Source organism: Canis lupus, chromosome 26 (assembly GCF_003254725.2).
Source record: "Canis lupus dingo isolate Sandy chromosome 26, ASM325472v2, whole genome shotgun sequence".
In the NCBI taxonomy this organism is placed as follows: Eukaryota; Metazoa; Chordata; class Mammalia; order Carnivora; family Canidae; genus Canis; species Canis lupus.
This window is the reverse complement of record NC_064268.1, coordinates 33,085,526-33,099,631: the sequence shown is the minus strand read 5'-3', so window position 1 is coordinate 33,099,631 and position 14,106 is coordinate 33,085,526. Positions and strand designations below refer to the sequence as shown.

The 14,106-nt window shown below is 40.9% G+C and overlaps 1 protein-coding gene across 1 annotated transcript in view; it reads right to left on the bottom strand.

Moving 5' to 3' along the window:
- Window positions 1-14,106, bottom strand: part of PCDH15 (protocadherin related 15) — a 906,505-nt gene that overhangs the window by 723,690 nt on the left and 168,709 nt on the right. Inside the window, 1 exon segment of the mRNA XM_035706656.2 lies at window positions 12,058-12,176. Within this exon segment, the coding sequence (XP_035562549.1) occupies window positions 12,058-12,148 (91 nt within the window). The 5' untranslated portion in view covers window positions 12,149-12,176.

Sequence of the window (14,106 nt, the reverse complement as noted above, 5' to 3'; positions counted from 1 at the left end):
TGTAAATGTTTACAGGCAAAGGGAATCTAAATAAATACTGAATAATGATGAGAGTAAGTCTACCTTACTTTAACTTGAAAATGGTAATAATTGGGCAACCCGGGTGGCTCAGCGGTTTAGCGCCATCTTCAGCCCAGGGGGTGATCTTGGAGACCCGTTATGGAGTCCCATGTCAGGCTCCCTGCATGGAGCCTGCTTCTCCCTCTGCCTGTGTCTCTGCCTCTCTCTCTCTCTCTGTGTGTGTGTGTGTGTCTCTCGTGAATAAATAAATAAAATCTTTAAAAAAAAGAAAATGGTAATAATTATTATAACATACCAAAGCCCTTGTATTCATCACTGCCCATATGCTGAGACGCATATAAGCAGTTCATATGCACAACTTCAGTGGATCCTACCAGCAAACTATTCAGGGCTGCATTACCTCTGTTTAACAGCTGGAGATCTGGGTTTTAGTGAGGTTGCATAACTCATCAAAATGCATACATTGATTGTGCCAGGATTTGAAGAAGGTCGGACTCCCAAGCCCATGCTTCAACCACCGTGCCACAGAGAACCTTCCATCTCCACGCACCATCAATAGTATCATCTGTTCATCCTCCCGTGTTCCCCTTTGCTTCAACTGCATACACAATGTATAAAATATAACAGGTTTGAATCTAAGGCAGCTCGTCCCTCATTTTCCAAATCACTCAAAACTACCTCATTCTAAAAATCTTTCTGGACTCACTACAGCTGACACAGGCTTTGACACATTTCTACAAATGCCATCCTTTTAATGCCAGTCCCTTCATGGCCTACAGTATATTGATGTAGCTGTGTGATCCGTTTGTTCCTTGCACTGATGCTTCATATGAACGAGGCTGCAGCATTCATGAGGCCAAAATTTGTACCTTATTGATATTTGCATCTCCAGAACGTAGCAAGAAGCTGGCACACCGGAGATGTTTATATATATATATATATATATATATATATATATATATATATATAGAGAGAGAGAGAGAGAGAGAGAGAGAGAATATAATATAAATATAAATATAAATATAATATATATATATATTGAATAAATGGACAATAGGGATTAATCATGGCTCCATAATTCTCCAGGGTTCCATTAACCAGGGTCTATATTATGCAACTTTCATGAGTCCTGTAGAACTCTGTCCTAAAGCCATGGAATACAGTAGGTAAGACTGTGCCAGCCTGTGCCATGCTGCTTGAAGTACGATCAGGACTCTTAGATGTAAGGTGATCTGAACCAAGAGACCTTGATCTGAACCAAGAGACCTTGATATCTGTAAAGCTTCAATTTACTCATCTGGAAAACAGGAGCAATAATAGGATTTTTCTCATGGGGAATTTAGACAAGATTAAATAAATTGAATAGGAGAATATATACTTTGTGTAACATTCCTTTTTTTTTCTTTTTGGTCTACTGGAAATCTTGTCTTCCCAGAGGGTCTTTTTTCTATAGCACTGCCATCCTATTTTTTTTTAAAGATTTATTTATTATTTATTTATTTATTATTTATTTATTTATTTATTTATGATAGACATAGAGAGAGAGAGAGAGAGAGAGAGAGAGAAGCAGGCTCCATGCCGGGAGCCCAACGTGGGACTCGATCCTGGCTCTCCAGGATCGCACCCTGAGCCAAAGGCAGGCGCTAAACCGCTGAGCCACCCAGGGATCCCCTGTCATCCTATTTTAAAATACATATACATATACATATACATATACATATACATATACATATATTATGTGCATTATACATAAATATGCAACATGCGTAGAGTGTGCAGTATGGATACAGAGTCTGGCACTGCAAGTGCCGGAAATCACTTAGTGGCAATTATTAGAAATCTGATGTGCAAAAAATTTTAAAGATTTACAAAATAAGTAAAAAAAAAGAAATTTGATGTGCACATATTAGATGTTGCATATGCTCACTCTACCTGAATAGATGAATGGATGAATGAAAATAATGATCGGAATTCATTATTAATATTTCTTTTAAACACTGTGTTCTCTTCCCTGTGGGGATATCATCAAAGTGTATCCTGTGCCCAGCAGACCAATGGTGGCCCAATCATGGACACATCCAGTGTGGACGATGGAGCTAGCATGGACTTGTTCACACATGATCTCACACTCTGTCTGAAGAGCTCTCATCAGTATTCCAACTGCTCAACAGAGACACTTAATAAACTCAGAGTAGCTGGACAGTTGTCACTGAACTGTCTAATTGAGTGGCCCTGAGGGGCAGTATAGGGTCTTACATGAGCAGGAAAGATTAGCAGCATGAGCTGGGCTACTGATACGGGAATAAACACCCCCGTGTGATCTGCCAATGTTGTGAACAAATGCCCAGAAGGGCGGCTGATAATTAGAGAAAAGAAAGGGAGGAAGTGTACGAAAGGAAGGATGGGTTCAGTTTGAGTTTTCCACAGACTTTTCTAAATGACACACTATGATGGGATAAATGCCAGCTGAATCTTTAAGAAATCTTTAAAATCTGTTAAAATTACACACACGTGCACACACACACACAGAGCTTACCTAATCTGCTTACCCAACAGAATGAAAGAAAAAAAAAAAAAAAGTAGCTACATGCAGCATCTCCCTCCCAGGGGTATTTATTGATTGTTTTTGTCTCTGTGTCAATGTTGAGCAATGCCATATAAATCAAACTCTCACTAAGTATGCTTCTGAACTGCTGTTTGAACTCCAGCTGCTATTCTCAACCTCAGCAACGTGCCCTATGTTGGTAAAAGAGATATTTCATCACCTATTTTTCTTCTAATTTCAATGCTTACTTATTCCAATCACTACTAATTGGGTCATTCGGTCGAGGGATGAGGAAAACAAAGTAAATGAGACATTGTCTTCAGCAATTTATAATCTCAACATAAAACACACGTTGTATGATGTGTTGGAATATAAAGGGGAAGAGAGGTATTATTTTTCTCAGCTTGATTGAGTATAATTGACAAAAATTGTACATATTTAAGGCAAACAGTGCAATGTCTGGACACTTACGTGTTGCAAAGTGATTACCATAATCAACCAAATTAACACATCCATCATCCTGCACAGTGATCTTACTTACATATTTATGTATTTACTTGGCTGTGTATTTATGTATCGATGCATGTGTCTATTTATTTCGCTGTGCTGAGACCCTTCAATGCCTACTTTCTCAGCAAATTTCACACACACACTACGGTGTTAGTAACTATCCCCTGAACTTATTCTTCTGTAACTGGATGTATATACCCTCTGACTAACCTCTCCTCGGTTAATTTTGATTGAGTGTCATCAGTAATCGCATCACAGAATAATGAACAAGTTAGCATGATGGAACACACAGAATTTGAATAAAATCTGGAAGGGAAGACTAGATTCTGAGGTCCTAATAAGACAGCCCAGTGGATGGTTGGTTGTTGCACATGGAGCTGAGGCACCAGGTCTGGTTTGGGCTTTGTCGCCTGCTAGTTACACCTCACCACTCTCCCTGGTGCTTCAGACTCCTGACCCATGGTGGGGTGTAAGGGCAGAGAAATGATCTATGGTGGTTTATATCTTCTCCACCCTGGGGGCATCTTCTAAAAATCAAATTAATAAAATGTATATGGAGACTTGGTTAGCAAATGCTAAATAAATGTTAGCAGTTATCATGAAGAGAGGCTGTTTACACATAAAACAAATATCGATACGATTCCTGATGTCAAAGAACTTGTTGAACAAAGCAGGAACGATGTGTAGACAGTATATAGGGACACCACCGAATTGTGTCTGAGGACGCCCTGAATACAGTCAACTGCAAAAACATGAGCATTACAAACAATCGAGAAATAGCTCCCAAGTGTCTCTGTCTCTGTCTGTCTGTCTCTCCTCCTCTCACACACACATTGAAACAAACACAGAGACAGAAGACGTGGTCAGCTGGAGGCCCATGAAGGGGACGAGCTTATAAATGAGCCCAGGCTAGATAACGATCGCAAACGAGCATATGTTGTTTCGTTACCTTCAGAGATTTTAACGCCTACTATCTCCTAAATGAGATCATTAAACAGCATGCACCATCCCTGGTGTTGTGCAGAGATTCATCTGGAAACCAAACCCCCAACTCGCTGTTTTACACAGCTTTCTGAAATTACCTATGTTCCTCAAGTTCCTTAACCTGAAAACTAAAAACTAAAAAAAAAAAAAAAAAAAAACCAAACACTAAAATAAATAAATAAATAAATACAAAACAAAAACTAAAAACTAAAAAAAAAAATTTAAAAATCTGTCCTGCATGGAGTTTCTTACAATATCTATGCCAAATTCCTCAGCAACTTTTCCATTTATACTCTCCCAAAACACAGACATTGCACATGATTCTGATGTTCTATAGATCACGTTGTATATTGATTATCACTGTCATTATTATACTTGGATGAAGAGATGCCTTTGGTTTTGTTTAAAGATCATTCATTCATTCATTCATTCAACAGAAAGAGTGAGCAGGAGGGTGGGAGGAGCAGGGGGAGAGGGAGAGGCAGACTCCCCGCGGAGCAAAGAGCCCCATGCAGGACTTGATCCCAGGACCCTGAGATCATGACCTAAGCCAAAGGCAGATGTTTCACCGCCTGAGCCCCCCAGGCACCCCGAGACTGCCTTTTTTTGATCCCTTACTGTCTTTTCTAGAGTTGATATGCAATAAAATGTTAACTAAATAAGTGAATCTGTATAGGTGGGCACAGCCAGAGTGACAGTATGTGCAGAGGGTGTTGGGGGAGATGGAACAGAAGTTGGATAGACAATGACTGCACTGCAAACAATACCAACATTCATTTATTAAAAAAATAGGCCTCCTTATGGAAACATAAACAAGAGGAGGAAAATGTCAAAATCGCAGTAAAGTAAGAGGGGGGATACTCACCGGGAAGGCTGAGGAGCCTGGTATGCAATCAGAAAAAGTCAGTACAAAGAACCTCCGAGAAAAACAAAGTTGTAAGGATGGTGGATCAATAGTGCTGCTTGCTGAAATGCTAGAAAATTACAGGATTTGTCCAAGGAGGTGGTCATTGGAAGCTTTAGAGTGTACAGTTTTAGTAGAGTTGTGAGAAAAAGCAAATTGCAGAGCTTAAGGGAATTGGTGGAGAAGTGGTGGTAACGGGGACAGAGATTCCCAGGAAAAGACCCAGCTGAGAAAAGCCACTCCACCACGAGCTGCGTGAGTCACTGATGACCCGGAGCCGGGCAAGACCACAATGACATTTTTTCTCAATTTCAAATGTCTATTAAGGATATTTAAAATGAGCTCTGCCTTTCAGGCAATCAGGGTATGAGTATTTTATTTTTCAGGGGATCGAGGTTTTCAGGTTGTCAGAATCACAGAGGTAAGCATTGGCCTTGCAGTTACCATTGCTTTCATTTGCATTGTTTGGAAGGCGAATTAGACCTTTCCCCTTCTTTTTCCCCCAATATCCACAGGACACATGAGGGCATCTGCAGTACCAGGGCTGAGCTATTCCAAGTTATCTTGCAAATAATGTGTGTGTATGTATTGGAGAGAGGGAGAGCTAGAGAGAGCGAGAGAGAGCACTCAGGTGAGCAGAAAGAGAATCTTCTAAGTATAATTATTGGGCTTCTGTTTATCAGGGCTCCTTTTTTCTGGCTCCTTAGCCCTCTGGCCTTCCAGAATATACACACGGGCTTCAAGTGAGCCGATTACTAGAGTCTACAAAAGCCCCAGAAGTAATCCTTCCAGGCACAAGGTCAGAGCTTAGACTCTCTATCTGAACTTGCTCACCAAAACCTTGTTGCTGAAGCAAACAATGCAAAAAGGTGTGTTTCCAACTTTTACTGTAAGACAACATCCCAGGGTGGAAGGGGCAGTGGTGTTTAACAAGGACCCATAGGATAACTCGTCATCAGCAAACAGACAAGAAATGCACGTGTGGGTCTAAGCGAAAAGGAGGACACAGCTAAGCTTTCATCCCAGAACGGGAAGAGATGCTGCCAGATGGAATAACTGACAGGGACAGATGAGAAAGATGCTTGCAACATATTAAGATCAAAACTTGCATAATGATGCATGCTCTGGGCTCTGGTTTTAGTTTTGTCTAAAATGTGTATCATCTATATACAGGGGTGTGTGTGTGTGTGTGTGTGCAGACACACATGAACTGGCTGTTTCTCTCAATGAACATTGCCTTAAGAAATCATATTTAGGGGCCGCCTGGGAGGCTCCATCGGTAAAGTGAATGCCTTCAGCTCAGGTCGTGATCTCAGGGTCCTGGGATCAAGTTCCCACATCGGGCTCCCTGCTCAGCATGGCCTCTGCTTCTCCCTCTCCCTCTGCCCCTCCCCTGCTTGTACAGCGCATGTGCTCTCTCTTTTTTAAGAAATCAATAAAATATATATATTTAAAAAAAAGAAATCATATTTAAATGAAGGATGAAGATGTTTCACAGACAACATAGCTCATCCGAAATGACTTAGTGTTCAGCAATCATCTTTAGTTTAATTTGATTATAACTGAGAGACCCTCAAGAGAAACTGTTGCACAGTACTATGTCCAGAGAAGGAGAATGTCAGGAAGAAGATAATGTACAAAAATAAATAAATAAATAAATACACAAACAAATAAATAAAAATAAAAGAAGATAATGTGCATTACACTTAGAAATAGCATACTCAAAAAAAAAAAAGAAGGAAGGAAGGAAGGAAGGAAGGAAGGAAGGAAGGAAGGAAGGAAGAAAGAAAGAAAGAAAGAAAGAAAGAAAGAAAGAAAGAAAGAAAGAAAGAAAAAGAAAGAAAGAGCATACTCAGAGGCTATGGATTTTTGAGAGATTTCTGGCAAGATCCTGGGGAGACAGTGACAGTCCTGCCACAGCCTGTGGGTTGGGGTAGGGAGAGAGCTGCAGCAGGGCCCTCCTCAGGGTCTGGAAAAGCCTGGGAATGGGAGCCTTTGAGACCATCCCTCCACTCTGGCACAGCTGTTCCGTGTGCTGAAGCAACGCTCTTCTCCAGGAGGCACCTCAAGTGGGGACCCAGCTTGCTGGGAAACCCAAGATTTTCAGCTCATGTGATAGCGAGAATCTGCTTATCATTCTCTTATCACCATTGTGATCAATAGGCCATTCTTTTAGTTAGCCTACATAGCATAAGCCAATAAAACTCTACTTCATGAGCCCTGGATGTGCTGATTAAAATCGGAGCGGTTCCAGGCTTGGCCTCAGACCTCTGATGGTCACACTTCTACCTGACTGGCATGCAGATCCCTTCACTGGCCTTCCACAGATCAGCCTAACAGCAAGCATGGAAATGAGCCTGGAAATGGTCCTCAAACTTCACTCAGTTTCTCTCCAAGGAGAGAAGACAGTCATTAATGCTTCTCCGAAAGGGACACCCGGGTGGCTCAGTGGTTGAGCGTCTGCCTTCGGCTCAGGGCATGATCCCGGGGTCCTGGGATCCAGTCTCACATCGGGCTCCCCGCAGGGAGCCTGCTTCTCCCTCTGCCTGTGTCTCTGCTTCTCTCTCTGTGTCTCTCATGAATAAATAAGTAAAAGCTTAAAAACAAAACTCAGAAGGAAGTGTCATTTAACCAAGTCTTCAAGGTGTCTGGTGAATTTGGAGAGACACTAGAAAAGAGCGTACCTGCAAGCACACGGACACAAAGTATTTATTTATAAATAATTATGTAAAAATAAATACATAAATACATAAATATATAGACAAACAAATAAATAAATATGTAGGTTTATAAAAAAGAAGTATGATTATTTATAAGTGATGAGAAGTAATAATAGCAATTAAAGACCAACGGTTGAACACTAGCCATATACCAGATGCTACGCTAAACTTTATATCTGAGTTCCAAGACTCAGTGTTATTAATAAGGAAACAGGCTCAGGAAGTGCCGTGACTTGATGGGCATTTGACCAAGGCCCCTTCTTGTGGCTGCTAGGCCGTGCACCACATGGCAGTCCCCCCACAGCACAGGCATGTGCTCCTTATATAATAGCTTGAGGGCAAGGCAGGTTGTTGGCTTCCAGGCCAAAAGCTTGAGCAGCCAGCTAGAACTCTTGCTTTAATAAACTCAAACTGGCTTTCTGAGTGTGCTCACACTTAGTGACTCTCTCCTTCTCCTGTAGACAGACAGACACAGAGGCATACACACCCCACTGGTATACACACCTTCTTTTTTTATTTATTTATCTATTTTATGATAGTCACAGAGAGAGAGAGAGAGAGATGCAGAGACACAGGCAGAGGGAGAAGCAGGCTCCATGCACCGGGAGCCCGACGTGGGATTCGATCCCGGGTCTCCAGGATCACGCCCTGGGTCAAAGGCAGGCGCTAAACCGCTGCGCCACCCAGGGATCCCGTACACACACCTTCTAAGACTCCTCTAACACTTTGGCTCAAACTTAGTCATCATGTTGCAGTATATAGTTTGTTTTTCTTTTTCCTTTTTTTTTAAGATTTTATTTATTTATTCATGACAGACACAGAAAGAGACAGAGAGGCAGAGACAGGCAGAGGGAGAAGCAGGCTCCATGCAGGGAGCCCGACGTGGGACTCGATCCCAGGGTCTCCAGGATCACACCCCGGACCAAAGACGGCACCAAACTGCTGGGCCATCAGGGCTGCCCTAGTTTGTTTTTCAAACAAACTTTTTTTTCCTATCTGATTATGGCATTGATATATATTTAATATGGATAATTTGAAAATGCAGAGGAAATCATAAAACATAAAATGAAACATGTCCGTTACCCATATGTCATTTTCTCATTCTTGCTCTCTCTCTCTCTCTCTCTCTCTCTCTCTCGTTCAGGATTCATTCACTCATGAATTCAAAATCAAAACAAAATAAACAAACCTTGCGCACAACTTGGCTTATTTACTTCCCTATGAATAGCCTGTTAGAACAAGAGACATCTTTTATAGATCTTTTTCCCCACACCACACACTACTAGCAGATGGTCCTGCTTCTTCTGCTTCTCAGTGGCACCTCGACCCCCATAATCAATGTGGGAACAGGGCACATGTTCCCATTCCAATAAACTTGTTAGGACTGGTAATGCATTAAATTGCAAGCCAAAGTATCAATTCCAATGCTGTCTATGGGTAGAAAGAGGCCATTAACAGAAAACATATTGTGTTCTTTTATTTTCTATCAGCTAAATTCTTACTTTTAACATTTAACATGATGCAATCAATCTCTCTGACTCTATTAATGCTAGCTTAGATTTAGTCACCAAACGAATGAAGGGTCCATTACGGAATAGACTATCTATTAATTCTGTTACTGAATCGAAAAACTTCCCCCAGCAATTTGAGTGAAAAGTATGAAAAGACTCAAGACTTACCCAAAGTTTTCAAGTGAAAACAAATTGTTAGCAAAGTATTTTAAATGATAATTATACATCCTATTTTTCTTAGAAGCAGTTCTGCACATTTGGCTAAAACTAGAATATTTTATTTCAGGATAACTCCCTTATACCTAAAAAGAAAAAAAAAAAGCATAGGAAAAGCATAGGAAAGTTTTCTTAACTAAAAGTGTAGAAGAATCCTATTATTTCATATTAAAAACAAAACAAAACAAAGCTAGGCCTTTATCCTAATAGACTGCTATCCTAAAAGCCTTAGGGTAGCATTATTTTTTTTCTTTATTTTTCTCTATTTGAAGCTCCTAACTGTGTACACAATCAGTTGTCAACTACCATAATGGGCTAACCCAACCAGCAGGTTATCTCTGGCAAAGTATTCTTTTCACTTTTGGCTTTTTCTCACAGGTTTCTATGATGTGTATGGCATCATCATTGTCTTCCTTCCATCGAACCTGATATACCTGCATCCCCAAGCATTTGGATTAAAAACAAATTGCTTCAAGCAATTCTGATTACAATCCCAGTTTAGTGCTTTTTGTGTGCTAGCCGGACATTTCTGAGTTCTGATCTATCCCTTCATAGTATGGGCTCCCAATTGCATATGGGATTAAAAACAGCAACTGTAATAATGATTTTCAGCCACAAATAACTGAACAACTGGAGAGAAGTGATGGCACAGAGTCTCAAATTATGGAAGGTCAGAGAAAAATAAAGACCTGGGGGAGGGCAGGAGTCCCTAAAAAACAGAACATGACCTTAGCGCTCGGACACAGTGCAGGAGGCACATATGGAAGGGATGCTGGAAATCACAACACAGAAGTTATGTTTCTAGGGCCCAGCTCCATCCCCTCCATCTCCCTGAATGAGTCATCTCGGGGAGAATGGCCCAGCAGGTGTCTGACTAGGGTGGCAGGGGGCCATCTGCAGGGCAGCCCTCCTGCACACTGGCCTGTGGCAGGTGTGAAGCTGCCTCCTGCTTCAGAAAGTAGACTAGAGGGTGGCTAGCAGTTACCCGATCTTATTTTGGAGGTTACGTGAGCACATTTAGAAAGAGCAAGGGCGATAATGAGCTTATTAAGGAAACCAATCTATAGCATTCCAGGTTAAACCAGGAGTCATTCCTCTGATACCCTGAATTACATTGCTAAAAAGTACAGGGCCACGTCTAATGGGAGCAAGGACAGCGAACTCTCCCCCACACAGTGTGAACATAAATATGAATGAAAATAGAATGCCTTGTGATATAAAGAACTATCAATACAGATTTGTCATCTATTCCTGGAGCAAACTATTTTTTTTTAAAGCCTTTTAATAGAAAGTCATGCGCTTCTAAGTTTCTTTGATTTTTATTTTTGCTTCAAGGTAGCAGTTACCCTCTTTATTTATTAGGTTATTTATTTATTTATTTATTTATTTATTTATTTATTTATTTTTGCGGTGGAGATTCGCAATCGCCAGGAACAGCAGTGATACAAACATTGCGTTCAGACACACTTACAGGAGGCAATGCACTAACGAGCAAAACTTTTCTAGGAATTAGGCTATTGACTGTATGAAAATAGTCGCTGCCGCAAATTACTCTGCAAGTCTCAACAGAGACTCCTCTAGCTATGGAGGACCAAGGATATACTAATATGGGTGCAATTTGATTATTGTTTGGGAGAAAAATCAATTCATCTGTCTCCAGACCATTCAAGCTAGCCAAGCACAACATACAAAATAATATCAACCCCGTTCTTTGCCGCCACGGAGTGCAACCAGATAACAGGGCAACAAGGGTGAAGAAGTGGCCGCTTGCCTGTGGCTGTGGATTCTGAATGCTGAACAAATGTTGGGTAAAAACAATGGAAAGAAAACTAAAACAAAACTCAGTTTTCTACAGTGGAAACATTTGTCCATTTCTTCCTTCTATTAAACATTATATGTATATATAATATTATATAATACATAATATAATATATATAATGATATATATCATTATGTGATATTCAAAGACAGATCCCTCTAATATTCAAATATCTGGAACAGGAACATTCAGGACCCTGCAGACAGAATGTGTTAAATGACCCATTATGATCTTGCTGACTAACATATCGATCTAAAGGGACCAATTAACTGTTAGGAAATAACTTACAAACCCTAATGTCAAATCTCTTACCATTTTTTTTTTTTTTTACTCTTTCCAAATAAAAGTGTGCTGGGTGAAATAACACAATACACAGTTAAAAAAGAGATGAGAGAAATCACCTAAAGCATTTACATTTGACCTTTTTGGAGATCGCTTCTCATACGACATTATGGTATATTTTATATTCTTAAACTTTATCTGAGACCGTTGCTTGTGTCTATTCAAGGGTTAATAAACCGAATTTAATGTTGTTGGGTTTTTTTCCTTAGCAATTACACACACTTGATCAGTGATAATGAGTAAATGTTCAATGAGAGACCTTGCACTGGTATTTTCTACTGAACCACAATCTTTATTAAGAAGCAAGGTGCATCGGACGCCAATTTTGTAGGATTATTTTGATTAAGGTAAATCATTGCACACAGCTACTAATCTTTCAAAATGAACTACAAATTAGCATCATTTATTTCTGTCTTGTGCTTCATTTTGCATTTAATAATAGAAACCCTGGGTAAGTGTCAGTGTCAGACCAAAAGCAGACTTACCATCATCATACTGGCCGAAGCAGAGGGCGAAGAGCGCTCCGAGGATAATCCCTGAAGCTAGCCATTTCCAGAGATAACACTGTTGTAACATCTTCTGTCCAATTCCACTTGAGGCTGATCTGAAATAACAGGAGGGAGAAGGAAATATGTGACAAGTCCTGTGATAGGTAAACACAACGGTCGCAGCACAGAGAAGCCTGTGAAGGTAATGACCTGCACCACGCTACCTACTCGTGAAGTCACACACCTGTTTAGCGCCCTGCAACTCTTTACCCACATAAACTCGCAGACAAATGATCCCTAAAGAAAGAAATATTTTCTGTTGCTTACTCCGTAAGCAAGGAAGTTGAGAACCTAACATACTGAGGATACCAGAACCACACCCTTTTCAAAACTGAGACCCTGTGAGTGCATCACACGTTGAACAGTTTAAGTTGCTAACATTTATGCTGTCTACAGCATAGTTCAATGATAAAGTGTGCATTTGTATTATTTTTACAAGTTTATTTATGTATTTATTTGAGAAGGTGCACAGGTAGCTGAAAGGGCAGGGAGAGAGGATCTCAAGCAGACCCCCACCACGCTGAGCGTGGAGCCGGAGGCCGGGCTCGATGACATAACCCCGAGACCATGACCTGAGCTGAAACCCACTGCCTGAGCCACTCGGGCACCCCCAGGGTATGTTGTTTTATGACAAATTATGCTGGTGAGCTACATTTAGTATCTACGTGAAAATCTCAACAGACATTTGTCCTCCACAATCAAATAGAACAACTCTTCATTACAATTCTAATTGCTTTCTAGCAACAGCCGGGGAAATAGGCCATGCCAGGTAAGGCCAACGACACAGCATCCATTTCTACTGTATCTGTCCTCCCTTAGGAGGACATCTGGATGAATTTCGTTTTCATCTCTTTATTTTTCTTTGGAATCTCCCAGCAAGTAAAGAAACAAAGGGAGATATCAGTGGCCACCAAAAAGTCCTATTGAAAGAAAGATGTGCCAAGCTTCTGTGTAAGAGGAAGGAATTATTCACACGGAGTTGCTCAAAATACCCTGGTTATAGATCACAGTAGAACACGGACGTGACGGTACTTCTCTAATCCAGCAGTTCTACACTCAAATGCCTTCGGGGACAAGATGACAAAAGGGAAAAGCGAATGACCATAATGGGACAAGCGGGATGGTGAGGCTGGATGGGGTGTAGGCTTTGTCTGCAGAGACCGGCTAGTGCCAATGTCTGTCAACGGCTGCCAGGTGGGAATGCAAACCAGTGTTGCCAGGTCTTCTAAGTTTCCAGAATATCATAAAAATCAAAATTTCCCGGTGAGGTTGCTTAGTGCTTAGAGGAGTGTCCAACCCTCTTTATAACCAAGTGCTTCTGGCAGGCCATGCTGTTCTCTGGGGGCCTTCACTTTACCACTCCTGCCCTGGATTCTCTTTCCTTAGACTTCTTGTGGTCAGGCTCATCAGAATGTACCAAGGAAATATTCTTTTTTTAAGATTTTAATTTATTTATTTATTCATGAGAGACACAGAGAGAGAGGCAGAGACACAGGCAGAGGGAGAAGCAGGCTCTACGCAGGGAGCCCGATGTGGGACTCGATCCCAGGACCCTGGGGTCACACTCTGAGCCGAAGGCAGATGCTCAACCACGGAGCCACCCAGTCATCCCCCAAAGAACTATTCTAATTCCAACTTCACATATTTTATTTCATCCATCTTTCTCTTATTTTTCTGTTTTATAAAGTTTTTTTTTTTGCACAAAAGCATATATTAGTATACACAATGTATTTTAAACTTGCATTAAAAGTACAAGCTCATTTTTTTTAGACTCAGAAGATGCGTAGTCCTTAAATTTCAAAGGTCACTGCAGTAGATCTCACATATTTTAGAATAGAAGCTCCTCTGCTGTGTCCTTATCTAAACCAGAGAAACAAAAAGGAACCTTGTTTTTACCTCGCCCTCACACATTTTTTCCCCCTTCCTGGCAATAGACTCGGTCTCTGCTTTTATAACTTGTAGGCATAGATAGCCCAAAGAGAGCCC